The 20,023-nt window shown below is 54.2% G+C and overlaps 5 protein-coding genes across 5 annotated transcripts; 3 read left to right on the top strand and 2 right to left on the bottom strand.

The window, feature by feature from the left end:
* Positions 1–232: 232 nt before the first annotated feature.
* COL26b_001295 (uncharacterized protein) lies at positions 233–2,129 on the top strand (the record flags this gene model as incomplete). The annotated part of the gene is made up of 3 exons (XM_053174249.1): positions 233–329; positions 487–1,431; positions 1,480–2,129. The coding sequence occupies 3 exons, from the start codon at positions 233–235 to the stop codon at positions 2,127–2,129; spliced, it is 1,692 nt and encodes a 563-aa protein (XP_053041959.1).
* A 362-nt stretch (positions 2,130–2,491) lies between these two features.
* Positions 2,492–3,331, bottom strand: COL26b_001294 (uncharacterized protein; the record flags this gene model as incomplete). The annotated part of the gene is made up of 1 exon (XM_053174248.1): positions 2,492–3,331. The coding sequence occupies one exon, from the start codon at positions 3,329–3,331 to the stop codon at positions 2,492–2,494; it is 840 nt and encodes a 279-aa protein (XP_053041958.1).
* Positions 3,332–4,494: 1,163 nt separating this feature from the next.
* On the top strand, positions 4,495–11,744 carry COL26b_001293 (uncharacterized protein; the record flags this gene model as incomplete). Its single annotated transcript, XM_053174247.1, has 2 exons — positions 4,495–11,235; positions 11,286–11,744. 2 exons carry the CDS (start codon positions 4,495–4,497, stop codon positions 11,742–11,744), a joined length of 7,200 nt encoding a protein of 2,399 aa, XP_053041957.1.
* A 1,930-nt stretch (positions 11,745–13,674) lies between these two features.
* On the bottom strand, positions 13,675–15,781 carry COL26b_001292 (uncharacterized protein; the record flags this gene model as incomplete). The annotated part of the gene is made up of 2 exons (XM_053174246.1): positions 13,675–15,381; positions 15,569–15,781. The coding sequence occupies 2 exons, from the start codon at positions 15,779–15,781 to the stop codon at positions 13,675–13,677; spliced, it is 1,920 nt and encodes a 639-aa protein (XP_053041956.1).
* Positions 15,782–17,285: 1,504 nt separating this feature from the next.
* On the top strand, positions 17,286–19,108 carry COL26b_001291 (uncharacterized protein; the record flags this gene model as incomplete). Its single annotated transcript, XM_053174245.1, has 2 exons — positions 17,286–17,802; positions 18,033–19,108. 2 exons carry the CDS (start codon positions 17,286–17,288, stop codon positions 19,106–19,108), a joined length of 1,593 nt encoding a protein of 530 aa, XP_053041955.1.
* Between the last annotated feature and the right edge of the window lie 915 nt (positions 19,109–20,023).

Genomic DNA, 20,023 nt, shown 5'->3' with positions numbered 1-20,023 from the left:
CTGTAAGCCGCTGGGGACTCGAACCCACTACGGCGTTTTGGGTGAGCTGGAAGTTCCACGACAACAGCAACAGCGTATCCCATATCTGTACCTTACCGACACCTTCCCGTCTCCAGTCTTGCATCTGGACTGGATCTGGCCAGCTTTACCACCGTTTCCTTCCTTCGTTTCTCGAAACAACAAGACCGAATTTACTCATGAATGACGGTTTTTAGGCCCTGAGAATCCAAAGATGCGTCAAAGCTACAGTGTGGTGCTTGTTGGCACCTTCCTGTCGGCAGCCGCCCCGGTTTCTGCCAACAACCTGCCCAGAGGTGTCGGTCCAGAATGTGAGTTCAATCACCAAGGCCGCCCCAGTAGGACCTCTCAGAGCTTTACAAAGACTGGCAAATTTCCATGGCTCATTGATCCCACGCCAATGCCGCCTCTTTGTCTCTCTGGGGTCATATCGTCCGTTGTTGAACCCACTAACATGCTTCCCACCAGTTGCCAAGTACTTCGAGTCCAAGGACTCCTTCACCTGCATCACCCACCCCGAAATCAAGCTGAGCGTGAAGCAAATCAACGACAACACCTGCGACTGTCCAGATGGCTCCGATGAGCCTGGCACCTCCGCCTGCGCCCACCTCGACCCCCTCTCTCCTCCCCAGCCCTTCGTCGGCTCCAAGACAGGCACAACCAGCACGGCCACTGCCCTCCCGGGATTCTGGTGCGCCAATGAGGGCCACATCGGAGCTTACGTCCCCTTCATGTACGTCAATGACGGCCATTGCGACTACGACATTTGCTGTGATGGCACCGAGGAGTATGGTAAGGTCGGAGGCGTCAAGTGCCCGAACAAGTGCAACGAGATCGGCAAGGAGTTCCGCCGCGTCGAGGCTGAGAGGAAGGCGGCCATCGACAAGGCTGGTAAGAGACGCAAGACGATGGCCAAGGAGTCCAGGGAGCTTCGCCGCCGTGTCGAGGTCAAGGTCAACAGCTTGAAGGAGGAGGTCAAGAACCTAGAGACCAAGAAGGAGGAGCTTGAGCAGAAGCTCCACGAGACAGAGCGTTCCGAGCGGGGCAAGGTCGTCAAGGGCGAGGGCTCCGGTGGAAAGCTTGGCACTCTCGTCAACCTGGCCAAGAGCCGCGTCGCTGAGCTCCGCGAGACCCTCGAAGACGTCGTTGCCCAGCGTGACGACCTCCGCAACAAGGTCGGCGAGCTTGAGGGCATCCTGAGAAGATTCAAGGAAGAGTACAACCCCAACTTCAACGACGAGGGCGTTAAGCGCGCCGTCAAGGGATTCGAGGACTACTCTGCCAACTCCGTCACCGAGACCAAGTCGGACGATCTCGAGGCTGACATCAGGGAGGTCCTGGTCGAGGACAATGAGAGCTCTGGCATCAACTGGAAGGAGTTCGAGGAGGCTGAGGGCTCCGACACTGACATCCGTACGTACCCTTGAGCTAACAATTATGGAACCCAGCTAACCAAACCAGTCTACAACTTTGAGGCCTACCTGCCTGCTCCCGCCCGCGAGTTTGTACGCGACAAGGTCACCGCCATTCGTGGCTGGCTCATTGACAACGGCTTGATGGTTGATAACACCCCCGCCGGCTCCGAGTCTCGCCTCGTCACCGTCGCCCGTGATGCTTTCAACGCCGCCAACAACGACCTCAGCGAAAAGCGCCGTCAGCTCGAGAACGAGGAGAAGGATCTCGAGAAGGACTACGGCACCGACGACATCTTCCGTGTTCTGAGCCAAAAGTGCGTCAGCACCGAGGCTGGCGAGTACGAGTACGAGCTTTGCTGGATGGACAAGACGAACCAAAAGTCCAAGAAGGGCCACGGCAACACCAACATGGGCAACTTCGTCCGCATCGACCGGGAGATGGCCGACGACGAGGAGCGCACCGATGGCAAGAGCCTGGGCAAGGGTCTCCGCATGGTCATGCGCTTCGAGAACGGTCAGGGCTGCTGGAACGGACCCCAGAGACGCACCGACGTCTGGCTGGCTTGCAGCGAGACAGAGGAGCTGTGGAAGGTGTCCGAGTCGGAGAAGTGCGTCTACAAGATGGAGGTGGGCACGCCTGCTGCCTGCGACGACCTGCTTGAGCCCCCTGAGCCCAAGTCCAAGGACGAGTTGTAAGAGGGGTGAAAATGGGGGACTGCATGTACAAAGAACAGCATCTGGATTGCTTAGCTTGGCGTCAGGGTGACTTAGACGTAGAGGTCTGCATTAGGAATCATCAAAACGTTGATCAGTCATCTGATTGTAGAGCCCTTGCCACATATTGACATGCGTCTGCACGAAATGACTGACTAGGATGATGTATGTGAGAGATATGAGGTGATGAGCAAAGTCCCGAAAAAGATTGGCATGTAGAGGTAGGCACGAGGACCAGGAAAGGGATAGGGTCCCGTCCACTCCATTGAAGGATGTCGCAGTATCGGGGGTATCATTTAAGAGTATTTTACGAGTTTAGACCAGCAGTATGATACTTTGTCCACCTAGGCCTTTGCCGCCAATTTCCTTCGCTTGCTCAGCTCCTCCTGTTCAGCCATGACTTTGGCTGTCAACGAGGCAGCCATGGGGTTGTTGATGTTTCTCGTTTTCGACTTGACGCTGTCTGTGGTAGTTGTCGCTCTCCGCTTCTCGGGTGCCTCACCATCATCCTTGGCGTCGACATCCTCGGCCTTGCGCTTCTTCTTGCTCTTTTCCTTCTTATCCTTCTTTTCCTTTTTCAACCCGTGCGTCAGCCCGGCCGCGATGAGGTCGCCCATCCTCTCCGTAAGCTTCTTCAGGTCCGCCTCCTCTGTGGGCAGTATGGGGACGACGTTCTTGGCCTCGAAGGGTTCGCTGCACTCGGGGCATGTTGATGTCGACTCTCCAATCTCCTTGATAGCAACCTCCGCGAAAACATGGCCGCACGGCACGAGATAGACGGCCTTGACAGAGGGACCCAGCTCCTTCAACGAGATAGGACAGGCCCAGATGGCCTTCTTCGAGCCCGGCGGGGAATATTGGTGGAATTTGAGCTTGACAATGTCACGCAGCGACTTGATGCCGGTGGAGGCAAACGTGAGCTCTGGAGAGTCGGGATTGGGTGTGGCGGCAGCGTCATCAGAGGGCATGAGGCCCTGCAGGATGGTCTCGTAGTTGTAGAGGCGGCCGCGCCAATCGGATACGACATTTTCATTGCCGAGGGGCTCGTTGGAGAGAGGGTCGTTGGCCCAGGCGTGGCCGAGGGACTCGAGGGCGTTGGCCTTTAGTTCGCTGACGGTGAGGGCGCGCGCAGCCTCCTTGACGAGCTCGCGGCGCTTAGGAATTGATCCTCCATCGTTACCCATGATCGCTTGCGTTGGGCTTGTTCGTAGTCTCCACTGATGGTACTGCCGCTGTTGATGCGTACGAATTGGTCAGATCACAAGGTTCATAGCCTGCGCGGGATGACTGAAATTCCTAAAATAAGTGGAAAGCATTGGATCTGGCTCCGTGACACGATCAGAAAGTTGCGACGTCGAGTCGCGACTGCTCGCTGAATGCTTATCTTATCGGTCGACAGAGTATTATGTAAGACGGCTTGGGCACCTCGACCTACCTAGGACCCAATTGAAGCTGGGGTAGCTCAGGTCAGCAATGCGCCTCGGCAGGGTGGGTTTTAGGAATTGGCAGCAACGGCACAGTGGGTCCTCCAGGTGTACCACCTTTTTGGGGGGGAGGCAAGCACGGTTGACCCTCCACTCCAGCGTTCCAGTGTCGCACTTTCTGTCACTGCAGACTGACCCGGCTGGACTGCACCTCCACTGGCTCAGGTTCCCGTCTTGGTCTGGTCCTGGCTCAAACAACCGCAACCTTCAGCCTCGTCCCCCATTCAGCAGGGCACCTTCGTCACTTGGCCTTTCTTTCTGTGCAGCCATTCACACCTTGTTGTTTTTATTCTTTCTATCCCCACGGCAAGCAGTGAACGAACTGCTGACTGCTGCACCAGCTGCAGCCCTTTCTTTCGCGTCCAACAGCGCGCCCACTCCTCCCACGATCACCACCACTCCTCCCACGATCACCACCACCGCCAACTAGTTCCTCACTTGCGATCCCCCTCCTCTTCGAACGACCAGCAATCCATATCCCCGACCTGTAGTCGATGTTTCTCCCATTCTGATCCTCGAACGCTCGGGTGCGCCAGCCAGTGAGCCATGGCGACCCAACAGCAGATCGCTCTCGAGCGACTCGACAATATTGTCAGAGACCTCAGATCACGGTTTGTCCCCCCTTCCCCCTTCTGCTCCTACCTCTGTTGCTTTGCCCCCACTCTGGGGATGCGACAAGGAGCTTGAATATGGCACCTGCAGAAACTGACATTTCCCAAGGACCTCTGACGATGTTCGAAAGCGGGCGGCTCTCCAGCTCAGAGACCTGGTGCTGGTCTGCCATCGAGGTAAGCAGTCCCAAGTTTCCCCTCAACACCACAACTCCCTCTCCATCGCTCTGCGGAAGCGCCAAATTCGCCATCATGTACAACTTGGCTGACCCTCCGCCTCCTCCAGACCTCCCCATCGAACAGTTCAACATGATTTACGGTTCCGTGAACAATAAAATTACACAACTCATCTCCCACGGCAATGATTCCTCCGAGCGCCTGGGCGGCGTCTACGCCCTCGATGCCCTCGTCGACGTTGAAGTCTCCGAGCAGTCGACCAAGATGTTCGCCCGCTTCAACCAAAACCTCAAAACCATCCTGCGCGGCAAGGACATCAACCCCATGCAAGCCGCCGCCATCGCCCTGGGCAAGATGTGCCGACCAGGCGGTTCTATGATAAGCGAACTGGTCGAGTCCGAAACCCAGATGGCCCTCGAGTGGCTCCAGAGCGAACGAGTCGAGGAGCGTCGCTACAGCGCCGCCCTCGTGTTGCGCGAATTGGCGAGACAGGCGCCCACACTCATGTACAACTACGTCGGTCTGGTCTTGGACCTCATCTGGAACAGCTTGAGAGACAACCGCCATCTTATTCGCGCCACGTCCGCTGAGACCGTCGCCGCCTGCTTCCGCATCATTAGGGAGCGCGACCAGGAGCTGAAACAGACATGGATGGAGAAGGCTTACGCCGAACTTATGCGCGGGCTGCAGCACGGCTCCGTCGAGTACATCCACGCCTCGCTCCTCATGCTCAAGGAGCTGCTTGAGCAGGGCGGCATGTTCATGCAGGACCACTACCCCGAAGCCTGCGAAATCGTTCTCCGTTACAAGGACCACCGCGACGTCACCATCCGCAAGACCGTCGTCCTCCTCATCCCCGACCTGGCCAGCTACTCTCCCGCAGAGTTCGACCGCAGCTACCTCCACAAGTTCATGGTTTACCTGTCCGGCATGCTGAAGAAGGACAAGGAGCGCAATGACGCCTTCCTGGCTATCGGTAACATCGCAAACTCAGTGAAGAGCGCCATTGCGCCTTACCTTGACGGAGTTATGACCCACGTCAGAGAAGGTCTCAGTCTGGCAGCTCGCAAGCGCGGTCCCGTCGACGCGGTTTTCGAGTGCATCAGTCGACTAGCCGTTGCCGTTGGCCAAACGCTGAGCAAGTACATGGAAGCTCTGCTCGACCCCATTTTCGAGTGCGACCTGACGCCAAAGCTGACCCAGGCTCTCGTCGACATGGCCTTCTACATCCCTCCCGCCAAGGACACCATTCAAAACCGATTGCTGGACATGCTCAGCATGGTCTTGTGCGGAGAGCCCTTCAAGCCCCTAGGCGCTCCTCATCCCAACACCCTCACAGCCGTGCCCGCTGTTCCTAAGGACTCCAAGGATCCTTTGGCCTACGAGCATCGCAAGGCGGAGGTCAAACTTGCCCTCAACACTCTCGGCAGCTTCGACTTTACCGGCCATGTGCTGAATGAGTTTGTGCGTGACGTCGCTGTCAAGTACGTCGAAGATGAGGATCCGGAGACGAGAGAGGCCGCAGCTCTCACCTGCTGCCAGCTTTACGTGCGCGACCCCATCGTCAACCAGACCAGTTACCACGCTCTCCAGGTTGTTGGTGATGTCATTGAGCGACTGCTTACCGTGGGCGTATCGGATCCCGAGCCGAATATCAGACGGACCGTTCTTGCCGCCCTTGACGAGCGTTTCGACAGACACCTGGCCAAGGCAGAGAACATCCGCACGCTGTTCTTTGCTCTCAACGATGAGGTCTTTGCTATCCGCGAGGTTGCGATTTCTATCATTGGTCGCCTTGCTAGATACAACCCAGCATACGTCATCCCCTCCCTCCGCAAGACCCTTATCCAGCTCCTCACTGAGCTTGAGTTTTCCGACGTTGCAAGGAACAAGGAGGAAAGCGCAAAGCTACTCAGCCTGTTGGTACAGAATGCCCAGGGACTGGTCAAGCCTTACGTCGACCCAATGATGTCCGTTCTTCTGCCGAAAGCCAACGACGCGAGCGCTTCTGTCGCGGCAACCATTCTGAGAGCAATCGGCGAGCTTGCCACTGTCGGTGGCGAGGAGGTTCTTCCATACAAGGACCGCTTGATGCCCCTCATCATTGCGGCGCTGCAAGACCAGAGCTCGAATAACAAACGAGAGGCCGCACTTCACGCCCTTGGTCAGCTGGCCAGCAACTCCGGATACGTCATTGAACCCTATCTCGAGTATCCCCAGCTTCTGGAACTGCTGCAAAGCATAATACGCACCGAGGGCCAGCGCGGTCCTCTTCGGCAGGAGACCATTAAATTAATGGGTATCCTGGGTGCCTTGGACCCCTACAAATACCAGCAGGTCGAACAGCGGCGGCCCGATGCACAGCGCCGGGTCGAGAGCACACAGATGACGGATATCTCTCTTATGATGACAGGTCTCACGCCATCCAGCAAGGAGTACTTCCCAACTGTGGTCATCAACGCGCTGCTCCAGATTCTCAAGGACAACTCTTTGTCCAGCCATCATGCGTCCGTCATCGAGGCGATCATGAACATTTTCCGCACTCTAGGCTTGGAGTGTGTATCTTTCCTCGACCGAATCATCCCCGCCTTCCTCGGTGTGATTCGGGCTGCTGACAAGAACCGACTTGATTCCTACTTCAGTCAGCTCGCCACGTTGGTCTCCATCGTTCGACAGCACATCCGCAACTTCCTGCCCGAGATTGTCGAAATTTGCCAAGAGTTCTGGCATACGACTAGTACTCTGCAGTCAACGATCATGAGCCTGGTCGAAGCCATCTCGCGCTCTCTAGAAGGCGAGTTCAAGATCTACCTAGCTGGTCTGTTGCCGCTCATGCTGGGGGTCCTTGAGAAGGATGCAACGACAAGACGCCTTCCCTCCGAGAAGGTCCTGCATGCATTCTTGGTCTTTGGATCCAGTGCCGAGGAGTACATGCATTTGATCATTCCTGTTATTGTCAGGACTTTTGAGAAGCAAGGCCAGCCACCCGCGCTCCGGAAGCAGGCCATTGAGACCATTGGCAAGATCACATATCAGGTCAACCTCAACGACTATGCGGCCAAGATCATTCATCCTCTTACACGCATTCTGGCTAGCGGAGACATGACCCTTCGCGTCGCTGCTTTGGACACCCTGTGCTGTCTTATCCAGCAGCTCGGCAAAGACTACCTCCACTTTATGGGAACCGTCAACAAGGTGTTGGCGCTACATCAGATCCAGCACCAGAACTACGAGTTGCTCGTGAACAAGCTGCAAAAGGGCGAGGTGCTTCCTCAGGACCTTGGCGCAGGCGACCGTTTCGTCGACCGAATCGACGACCAGGCGGCATTTGCTGACCTTGGCGCAAAGAAGTTGGAGATGAATGCGATCCATCTCAAGCAGGCGTGGGATACGAAGGGCAAGTCAACCAAAGAGGATTGGCAGGAATGGCTTCGTAGATTCTCCACGACCTTGCTCACCGAGTCGCCCAATCACGCTCTCCGTGCCTGCGCCGCCCTTGCCAGCTCATATCTCCCGCTCGCACGAGAACTGTTCAACTCCGCCTTTGTCTCTTGCTGGAGTGAGCTCTACGAGCAATTCCAGGACGAACTGATTCAGAACATTGAGAGTGCCATCAAGTCCGAGAATGTGCCTCCCGATCTGCTCGGTCTGCTGCTCAACCTCGCCGAGTTTATGGAACACGACGACAAGGCTCTGCCCATCGACATTAGAGTGCTCGGTCGGGAAGCCGCTCGTTGCCACGCATATGCCAAGGCCCTCCACTACAAAGAGTTGGAGTTCTTGCAGGACCAGAGCAGTGGTGCGGTTGAGGCTCTTATTGTGATCAACAACCAACTTCAGCAATCTGATGCAGCCATTGGTATTCTCCGCAAAGCCCAGCTTTACAAGGAGGGTATCCAACTTAGAGAGACATGGTTCGAGAAGCTGGAGAGATGGGAAGAGGCGCTCGCGTTCTACACGAAACGAGAGATGGAGGTTCCCGAAGACAAGCCTGTGCCCGTCGATATCATCATGGGCAAGATGCGTTGTCTACACGCCCTTGGCGAGTGGGAGGCTCTGGCAGGCCTTGCCAGCAACACCTGGGCCAATTCTTCTCCCGACGTTCAGCGCCTGATCGCTCCTCTGGCTACCGCTGCGGCATGGGGTCTCGGAAAGTGGGATTCAATGGACAGCTACTTACAGTCCATGAAGCGCTACTCGACAGACAGATCCTTCTTCGGCGCCATTCTTGCGCTGCACCGCAACCAGTTTAGGGAAGCTCTGAATTGCGTGCAGCAAGCGCGCGAAGGTCTGGATACCGAATTGAGTGCCCTCGTCAGCGAATCGTACAACCGCGCATACCAAGTCGTCGTCAGAGTGCAGATGCTGGCCGAACTCGAGGAGCTCATTGTGTACAAGCAAACAGACGAGAAGAAGAAGGCGACCATGCGCCGCACATGGGAGACGAGACTCAAGGGCTGTCAACGCAATGTCGAGGTCTGGCAAAGGATGCTTCGCCTTCGTGCGTTGGTTATTACCCCCGCGGAGAACATGCACATGTGGATCAAATTCGCCAACCTTTGTCGCAAATCTGGTCGCATGGGACTCGCCGAGAAGTCTCTCAAGCAGCTCATTGGCGTAGAGGCTCCTCTGGAGACGCTGATTCCCTACTGGAACGAGCGACCGCAGCAGCCCAATGTCGGCCTGCCCCGGAACATCCCTTCGCAGATCATCTACGCCATGCTCAAGTACGAGTGGGAGGTCGGCCAGCAACCTGCTTTCCGCACATCAGGAATTTCCGAGAGGACTCTCTACTGCCTGCGCAAGTTTACTAACGATTCAGCGCATCGCTACGAGGCGACAAAGGCCCACCTCACTGCCCAGGCACCCAACGGCATGGACTTGACCAGCGACTACGGCTTCCCTCACCAGATCGACCCCAGTCTCATGAACCCGCAGACTCAAAAGGCGTTGTATGACCAGACGGTTCTCTTGGCCAAGTGCTACCTCCGCCAAGGCGAGTGGCTGATTGCCCTGAACAAGGAGAACTGGCAGTATGAGCACGTCCAGGACATTCTCACCTCGTACTCTCAGGCGACCAAGTATAACCCGAGGTGGTACAAGGCATGGCACGCATGGGCCCTGGCCAACTTTGAGATTGTTCAGGCTCTTTCAACTAGAGGCGAAAGGACTGATCATATGGTCATCGAGCACGTTGTTCCGGCTGTCCGCGGCTTCTTCAAGTCGATAGCGCTGTCTGCTGGAAGCTCCCTCCAGGACACACTCCGTCTTCTGACTTTGTGGTTCACACATGGCGCCAGTGCCGACGTTAATGCCGCCGTCACCGAAGGCTTCACGAATGTCAGTGTTGATACATGGCTGGAGGTCATCCCTCAGCTTATCGCCCGTATCAACCAGCCGACTCGCCGCGTGCAACAGTCGATCCATAGTCTCTTGGCGGATGTTGGTAGAGCCCACCCGCAGGCTCTGGTGTATCCCTTGACTGTCGCCATGAAGTCATCCCAGAACACTCGTCGATCGCGATCCGCTGCTCAGATTATGGATAGTATGCGTCAACACAGCGCCAACCTCGTTTCTCAAGCCGACATTGTCAGCCACGAACTTATCAGGGTCGCGGTCCTCTGGCATGAGCAATGGCATGAGGGACTCGAGGAAGCATCGCGACTTTACTTTGGCGACCACAACATTGAAGGCATGTTTGCCACTCTCGAGCCTCTCCACGATCAGCTTGAGCGGGGACCCGAAACACTGCGCGAGATTTCTTTCACCCAGGCTTTCGGCAGAGACCTCACTGAAGCACGCGAGTGGTGCAGACAGTACGAGGCCAGCCGAGATGTCAACGACCTCAACCAAGCTTGGGATCTCTACTATCAGGTGTTCCGGCGCATCTCGCGACAGCTACCCCAGCTTACTACGCTCGAGTTGCCTTACTGTTCGCCGAAGTTGCTTGCCGCCAAGGACCTGGACCTGGCAGTTCCCGGCACCTACCGCAGCGGCCAGCCCATTGTCCGCATCATGGAGTTTGAGGGTACCTTCACGGTTATTAACAGTAAGCAGCGGCCCCGAAAACTCAACATCAGTGGCAGTGACGGTGTGTCCTACGCCTTCCTGCTCAAGGGTCACGAGGATATCCGCCAGGACGAACGAGTTATGCAGTTGTTCGGTCTGTGCAACACCTTGTTGGCGAACGACTCCGAGTGCTACAAGCGTCACCTCAACATCCAGCGGTACCCGGCGATTCCGCTTTCCCAGAACTCCGGTCTGCTGGGTTGGGTACCTAACAGTGACACCCTCCACGTCCTCATCCGAGAGTACCGCGAAAGCAGAAAGATCCTCCTTAATATCGAGCATCGCATCATGCTTCAGATGGCTCCCGACTACGACAATCTTACCCTTATGCAGAAGGTTGAGGTCTTTGGTTATGCGCTTGATAACACCACCGGCCAAGACTTATACCGTGTTCTGTGGCTCAAGAGCAAGAGTTCTGAAGCATGGCTTGAACGTCGTACCAACTACACTCGGTCTCTCGGTGTCATGTCGATGGTCGGATACATCCTTGGCCTGGGAGATCGTCACCCGTCTAACCTTATGCTGGACCGCGTGACTGGCAAGATCATCCACATCGATTTCGGTGACTGTTTCGAGGTGGCCATGAAGCGTGAGAAGTATCCCGAGAGGGTGCCCTTCCGGCTTACCCGTATGCTCACCTACGCCATGGAAGTGAGCAATATCGAGGGAAGCTTCCGTATTACCTGCGAGCATGTCATGAGGGTCTTGAGAGACAACAAGGACAGCGTTATGGCTGTCTTGGAGGCGGTAAGTTCGGTGAGCTTCGTTTGGAGGTATTTAACTAACAGTTTATGCAGTTCATCCACGATCCCCTTCTCACCTGGCGTCTTACGAATGCTGCAAGCCCAGCGGGACCCAACTTCAGATCTGAACGCGAACAATCTCTTGCCGGGCCCCAAGGCGGCCGCGCCCGCCGACCCTCCGTCCTTGAAGCCGACGTTGCACCATCGGAGCTCCTCGCAGCCGAACCCGGAATGCCTGGCGGAGGACCGGTCGCGCGCTCTCGTTCCAGAACAAACTCGTCGATGGCTCATGAAGGCAGTGTCGTTAACGGTAACAACGGTCAAGACCCCACCGAGATCCAGAACGCGAGGGCCGTCGAAGTGCTGGACCGTGTCTCACAGAAGTTGACGGGCAAGGATTTCAAGCCTAATGAGGAGCTTGATGTCATTAACCAGGTCAACAAGCTCATTACCGAGGCGACGAAACTGGAGAACCTTTGTCAGCATTACATAGGATGGTGCAGCTTCTGGTAGGCCGGTCAAGACGATGTGTGGATGGTTTACGGGTCACCAAAGTCAGCGGGAGAAGAGCTGGTAGTTCAGGGTTCTGAAAATGGGTTTGGTTGAAGACCGCGTTGGCGTTTGCGGTATTTTCAGTTCCATGTGTGAGTACGTTTTCCTGGCATGTATGCTAGGCTTCTTGCTTCATTTGCTTTTGTCAAAATGTATACCAAATCAGGGTCGGGGGACAAGTGGCTTTCTGGTAGTTCTGGGTCGCGCGCGGCCTCAACCTGTTTACTTGGGTCATGGCATGGCGTCATGGTAGACAGAAAATCGAGTTTCGTAATTTTTCATCACTATGATGCTTTGCTTGCGTGCTGTCCTTGCCAAGCCTGCTCTGGAGCTTTTGAAGGGGAGGTAAGGGGGTTCATGTCACCTTCCAGCCAACCCAAAGCGGTGGCCAATGAACATGGGCATGGTCACTGATGTCCATCAATACGATACTGCAAACTAAGTTTGCACTCCTAGAAATCAGCTTTTATCAAGGTTTTCGTCCTCCTTGGCAAGTTGCCTATTTCTAGGCCATCTCAATCCGTCCGTGAATCGAGCAAGATAACAGAAAGTTTATATCCAGCAAACTCTACGAGACTATTTCCCATGAGGTTTTGACAGACTCGCCAGCGTTCATTGACAACACTGAGATGGATAGCGCAACAAAGGAGCATCTCACAGCTTGTCATCCACGATGCTCATTCCTCGGCCTTCCGCGCGAGATACGCGACTTGATTTATGAAGCAACCGGTATGCTTCCCAGCGGACTTCGCTTCGTAGCGAGGTATTCGTATCACGACGCCGTCCAATTGCCCTTCTTTGAGATATGCCGACAAATGCGAGAAGAGGCTCTGGAATTCATTGGTCGCCGAAACACAATTGTCCTCGCCTTCAACTGGGGGCCCTTTGATCAATTCTACAGGAAAGATATCGGTACACTGAATCGCCCATCGTTCCACCTGGACCCATCAGGGCTTTCCCGATCCGTGGGATGCGCTACGGAAATGTTGCCATATATCAGGAGCTTGGACATAGAGGTGCATGCGAATTATTACTTCCCTCTCTGGAAATCTGGGCTACCAAATTCGCTCAAGCAGCGTTTTCGTCAACTTCAGCAAGTCATGATCATACACACGCGTACCTGGGGTGGTCCGGAAATCTCAGAGAACATTTGCGAATTGGCTCATATGTTCAAAGAGATACCTACGGTCCGCCTGGTTCGACTGCAGCCTTCACCGTTCCTTCAGCCAGGCCAAACCCGGCGTCGACTACAAAATCCACTATTCAGTCGACTGCAACATTCACCGTTCATTGAGATGGGTCTAATTCTGGAGCATATGAAGAAAAGAGAGGAATCTGATCCTTCTCATAGAGGCTCGACACCGAGAGTCGGGGAGTCATCAGGCCGTCGTTTTGAGGTTGTGTGCCGCGGATTGGACTGTAATACACGCTTTCGAGGACTTGAAGAGTCGATTGATTGTGCATGGAAGCTCAACAGACGATACGCCTTCGTCGACCTGGGATACGCATCCATGGATTTCGTAGAACTGAAGTACAGATGCTTGGGATGGACTTGGTATCAGCAGGGGTACTGGAAGGACAAGCATGTTACCTGGTCTCCGGACAAATCTCACGCTGGAGAGGGACCGCACGAATAGTAATCATCAGTCCAGAAAAGCAGAAATTTGTACTCAGCAAATATCATACCACAAATTCTCTGGATCCTCTGGTTATTAACACTACACTCATGTTAATTTCGGGAAAAGGCCAGCAATTTTCCTACTCGAGAAAGATCGAATCGGGAGACCAATCATAATATGCCAACTCTAAGAACGCCAGTTTGCTGCTTTGCAAGAATAGCTGCTAGACATAAATATCGATGAAGCTGGTTGACTCGCGGTTAATCACCGCCTCAAGCCCTGACAAACTCCTTCGTGACTTTCCAACTTTGGGCACCTGCTTCCTCCGGGTCCATGAACAAAGTTAACCAACTCCCATGGGCCGTCTCATTATCAATCAGCACGTTCTTGACTCTTGCGAACTCGGGCAAGTTGAACGGTGCTTCGAGGTGCATCGATCCCCAGCTGGTATTGCTACTCAACGAACTTGTGGATGACCCCGCAGACACCGACCCTGGCGTCGTCTGCCTGCTCCGAGCAATGTCGGTTGCTGCTTCGTATTGCTCATTGAGCATGTGATTCGTTTCTCTCGAAATCCACGGGCGCTGCGTACAGGGCACTGATGTATCGCTGGGAAAGCCGGCCGCCGGCGCTTGGAGATTTGCGACCTCCTCGGACCCCGTCCATGAGATCGCGTCCCAATTCATAGTTCCCAAGTCAGGTGCGTCGCGGCGAACGGCATCCTCTTCGATCGCAATAATCCGCTTGCCTATCTCGGCCGACATGTGGGCATCCCACAGGTTCTCTCTTCGTTTCGTTACAGCTTCCTGCTTTAGGAGATCGGCGGCTGCTCGTCGCAACATGGGGTGGCGGCATTTGGTGATGGTGTAGTACAGCGGGGGTATGACTTCTGTGTCGAAGACAAATTTGGGTGTCGACATGGCTGCTTTGGAGGGATCCCTGACATATTTCTTTGAAGAGTGCACGAGCTCGGCAGAAAGATGAATAATGGCGGCAAAGGAAGCAATATGGTCGTCATACGCCGTCTCAAGGGGGGACATGGCGGTGCTGATCCATATTTTGGCTGTATGGTAGTACAGCAAGCAGAGCTTCCCGGCCCTCTTCGCATCTTCCACTGCTGAGATCACTGTGAAGGCAACATGCCACCTGTTGAACTTCGCCAGAATCTCTCCTTGCTGTTGCTGGAGAGTCTGAAGTTGTGGGTCATCTGTTGGGCGGGAGTACACTATCCCTTTAGCCATATTGCTGAAACGGAGTCCACCGTCAATGAGTTCGTACAGCGCGACTTCTGCCTCGTCGACTGACGCGAAGTATAAGTTGGTAGCGGAGCTAGAGCGCAGGTTCGAGGGTATCTCAGCGGGATTGCTCCCAAACAAAAACGAAGCAAGACTTAGCCGGCTGTAAATGGGTACAAAGTGCTTTTTGATGACACTGACGTCGTTTCCAGCTATTGACGAATCAAGCTGTGCCAGAATTAGCCGACCCTGGTTGATGTGCACCTGCGACGCTCTCTCATCACCAAGCATGAACTCGATGCAGATGAAGAGGAGACATGCTAGAAGCGGGACCGTGACCCCTGCGGACTCGGATGGCTTCCATTCTTGTAGATGCTTGAGTGCCTTGCCGTATTGCTCTGATGCGAAGGTGTTCGAGAGCACGCCGGCCCATTTCGGGGATGATATGGTGTCTCCCGCGTCGGCAGACTTCTCCTGTGACAGAGACTCGTGGAGACTGCTGATGGCTAGGACAGCATGACGGATGCTTGGCTCAGCATGGCAGAAATGCGGGACAAGCTTCTTCCACAGGGTCGAACCACCGGATCCGTCGCTGAAGATGGCCGGCGCAGAGAAGTTGCGGTAGAAGTCAAAGGCGCGTTGTTCCCGACTTCCACCAGCCCAGTCGGCGAAAGGTGATATGGGAGGATTCAGGCGAGCAACTTCTGGGCCTGGACTTCCAGCATCATCATTGCTGCTGGCCGCCTTTTGAGGGAGGTAGCCGTCGCAGTTCCTCCCCGTTTTGGTACAGCGGAGACATGCAGGCTTGGTCTCGTCGCATTTCACCTTCCGAATTCTGCAAACACGTCAGTATGCAAGCGATTGCAAGGTGCCACAAGGACAGGAGAGGAGAGGTCGGACTCAACTTGCACGTGACGCATCCAGTCCGAACCTTCTTAGACCCCTTGCGGCCCGAAGATGGAGCAGGAAGCTGCAGAGACGCCTGCGGAGTACTGTCAGGGTCCGTCATTTGCTGGCCTGTCGACGTGGAAACAGTCTGAGGCTCGCTAATTGTATGTCTTGCCGGTGGAGCGGAAGCGCGGCTCTTGTCGTTGGCCGCTAGCCGGCGTAAGTGGCTTTGCGTTTGCGTGGCCTCGAGGTTCATGAGGCGAGGCTGTGGTGGTTCAGCGCGCTGTTGAGAAGTCCGAGTTGGTAGTCCGAGGCGGGCAATCACGAGGTTGAGGCGACGGGGGGCTGACGCTAGGGGGTTGTTTTGTGCTAGGCACGTTTACGAATGGTATTGTTCAGGATGCCGTGATGCGTGTTGAGTTTTGAGCTTCCAGTCTACTTTGGCGTGGATTCCTGATTTCGGGACTTTGGAATGATGAATCGCATTCCTCGTAATGGAAGATGACATGGTTTGGGTCGGAGGGATGAATAGAGTGGGAACTAACCACTTAACAGGCGACTGTCATAGTAGCATTAGAATGGTACTTTACTTCGTGGTACCATGCTTCGTCGAGTGCCCGGCCATGATGGATACCGCTGCATTTGCCCTCAATAAACAGCAAAAGGTGTAGAGCACGATAAAGCTCTCTCCCTCGTGGAGCTGTCGAACAGGAGGCGAGAGAATGTCTCTGCCTAGCCTGTGACGATCGTTTCGACATGGGATCTGGTCCTTCAGCCCTGCTGAGTGGCCATCCTGTCCCACGAGGGCTGCAGGCTTGCCGTTCAAGTCGCAAGTCTGGCCAATACGGGGAGCATCCAGGCTGGACATGCACCCTGGCACGTCTAGCTGTGCAGGGAATGCGCCCGACAACCGCCCCCAAATGGTGATCAAGATACAGGGACGAGTCTCAAATTGTTAGTGACTCAAGCTCAACATTGGTCAATGAACAAACAGCTCGGACTTTTTGCGAGCGCACCAATCGCAGCTTTCGGGAGGGTCTTCTGCGCTTCAAATGAAATGCCGTGCTTACAGGGCCCAAGCTCCTGCCACGAGTCTGGACTCGTCTGCGCCTCCGCCAAATCTCACCACCTGCATCACCAGGTTCCAAATTGTCAACAATTTCCTCTGAAGATCACGACCAAACAAGCCGACTCAGCGTGTCCGAGCATAAAACAAGCAAGCTATAGCCGGATTTTATCGTCTGCCTTGAGATAAACCCACCACAAATGCCAACCAAGCAGCAGGGCCGCAGCTCATCAGCCCCGCCCGTGCTTTTAGCTGCTCTTAGCTCCATAGCAGAAGTCTAGCACTGCACGCCAAGAGGCTGTTCATCCATAATTAACCTTATTTCGCCAAAGACGCCGGGCGCAGTCTGTTCACGATGGCGTCTGCTAGGCGGCTCCTTTGAGATCAAAGACGGACGTGGATGTTGCTCCTTAAGAGTTCCCAAGTGAATGCGATTGGTGATATCGGGCTGTGAGAGCTCCAGCAACTTCAGCGGCGTCCATGTCTCGTGGCTGAGCCCTAGTCGGAAGGGTATCAAGTATTCTTCCTCGCGGTTACCGGCGCTTGTCAACATCAAAGCTCATGGGGATGTAAAATATGATAACCTCGAAGAACCCATATACAGGAGTCGAGATCTCACAGGGAACGAGCAGACAAAAACACCATCTCACCCGCAGTCTTCCGATTTCATGTAGCACGCTCTGCACTTTTCGAAATGCTGTACAAATTACCACTCATAGTCATTACGACTCTCCTTGCCGGCACTCAAGCCAACCCCTGTCCTCCTACTGGTCACACTCTCCCATCAATACAACGCCCAAGCAACTCGACTTTCGTGAAGGAGACTCTGGCAAAGATCAAGCAGAATCTTGTCGACCTCACATCCTCCGATGAGCTCAACAGCACCGGCATTGCCATCGGCGTAAAGTCTGTCCACGAGGATAGCCCGCTATTCGAGTTCTACCATACGCCCGCAATAGCAGAGGCTACTGGCACCAAGGAGATTACTATCGACACAGTGTTTCGTGGCGGTAGCATTACAAAGCTTTTCACTGTCTTGGCCGCCCTCCAAGCCTCCCAGATCAAAGGCAGCGATCCCGTCACCAAGTATCTACCACAACTCAAAGAAGGGGCGGTCAAAGCACCGGAGAACAACTCTTCCCATGTTGTTCCGTGGGATACCATTACAGTCGAGGACCTTGCATCTCATTTGTCTGGCATTGGCGGCGACAGTGAGTATCTGAGACTTTCCAATCTGCCGCCATATCCCATACTGACAGTTCCAGTCGCTACCGATCTCGCCAACTTTGCAGCATACCCTTGGAAGCTGGTGGGCCTCCCAGCGATTGCAAATGAGACGCGGCCCAAATGCTCAGGACTTGAGGGTACAAAAGCCTGCACTGCAGGAGGTATGCAAGATCCTTCGGTCTGCGTCTATCTACGCTTTTCTAATGTCCTTTAGATCTAATCTCTGGCTTGAACAAGAAGCCTCTCGTCTTCCGACCACACACTACGCCCATCTACTCCAACCTCGGCATCTCTCTTCTAGGTCTTGTGGTAGAGGCCGCCACGAACAAGACATATGCAGTTATCCTTAACGAGACAATACTAAAGCCGCTTGGTCTAACCAACACCTCCGTCACTGGCCCAGTCCAAGACTCATGGGGTTTCATCCCCAAGGGGGAACCCACATGGAAAGGAGATCTCGGTGTCTACACCAGCGCCGGCGGCATCTACACCAACACCCGCGACATGCTCAACTTCGGCACTGCCATACTTTCTGAGAAGCTCTCCATAGACTCTAAGTCCTGGCTGAAGCCTAAGTCCTTCACGACCTCCTCCGGTTATTCTATCGGCGCCCCCTGGGAGATTTTGTCCTCCACGACTCTCCTTCCCACCGGAGTTCCTGTTCACATCTACACCAAATCCGGTGACCTCGGTCTCTACTCCAATCTCCTCCTCCTGATTCCTGATTATGACCTCACGGTTTCTATTCTCACTGGCGGTCCCGCCTCCACGGAATTCATGTTTCCCACCAGAGTTATTTCTGGAGTTATTTCTGCACTGATTCCTGCTCTCGAGCAAGCAAACAAAGAAGCCGCAGAAGCAGCCTTTGCTGGAATCTACGCCGACCCTGAGACGAACTCGACTGTCACTTTGTCTGTTGACGATGGACCTGGTTTGTCGCTGACCGGCCTCAAAGTTCGCGGGGTACCCGTCCTACCCAACATTCCCAATTACAGCACTTCGATCAAGGCCGGAAAGACCTTTAACATTACTGCCAGAATCTATCCGACCAACATCAAAGAAGGGAACACATGGTCTTGGCGTGCCGTCTATAAGAATCATGACGAGGAAGATGTTGATGATCAACTTTTCTTTCCCCAGGGGGGATGCCAGACTTGGGGGTTGATCGACCGCAACACGTACAACTATCTTGCCTTTGATGACTACATCGTCAATATTGGAGAGGATGGAGCCTCTCAAAGCATCTCGCCTAGACCTTTCGGTGTGACGTTAAAGAAGGTCAAGTCTTGATTGAGAACCGAAAGAATATCCATGTAATTATCGCAGCATTTAGTCAGTGCACTAGCTCTGCAAACTTCTCGTTCACTCAGCGTCGATCTGTAATTATAACCATAGCCAATTTGCCCTCTTTCCAATCCTCCTCATTCTCCACTGCCTCTTTCGAACGTCGACTGGGCATCGTATTAGTTCAGTCCCTCAGACGCCAAATTAATAAAAGATGCAGATGTTACCATTTCAGTGTACATTTTCTCATAAAACCTTCTTCAGCGCGACCCCTGATCATCGCTTGACAGGTCCCCTGGGCGTTCTCTCAGCTCACGGATGTGGTACGGCTCAACGACTGTGGTGTAAAACGTTGGTGGCTCTCCATCTTTCCACGTTCTCATGATATACCGCTTCACGAGATACGGCAGGTTATGTTTGACCTGATACTGCATGAACTTCCATTTCGGGACAGCGTAAATCTGACTGAGCTCTTCCAAGCTGATCTGTTTGGTCTCTTCAACGATGAGAAAGACCAACACAAACGCAACAACGTTCAGACCCGCAAATAAGGATAGCGTCCCTGCGGACTTCAGAGTTTCGTTTATGGACGGGAAAACGATCGTGAGAATACCGGCGAAGAAGAGGTTTACAGATATTGCGACAGAACAGCCCTGATTGGTAGATCAGCTTTGTTCCAATTCTCATCAAAATAGTATGATTTCGATGGGTTTCACTCACTGATTCTCGCTGAGACATGGGGAAGCTGAAATGGATCAGTTAATGCAAGAGTGAAATCTTCGTTATCATTGGAAGACTCACCTCTCAGACGCAAGTGTGAAAGGAATCGGGCCCAAGCCAGGAGAGTATACAGCAGCAAACACTGCCAATATTAGAACGGGACTAAGCTCCGAACTTTAAGCAAGCCATTATTAAGGTACT

This window comes from Colletotrichum chrysophilum, assembly GCF_026319265.1.
Source record: "Colletotrichum chrysophilum strain AFK26 chromosome Unknown scaffold_5, whole genome shotgun sequence".
NCBI lineage: Eukaryota > Fungi > Ascomycota > Sordariomycetes > Glomerellales > Glomerellaceae > Colletotrichum > Colletotrichum chrysophilum.
This window is presented reverse-complemented; position numbering and strand designations above follow the sequence as displayed.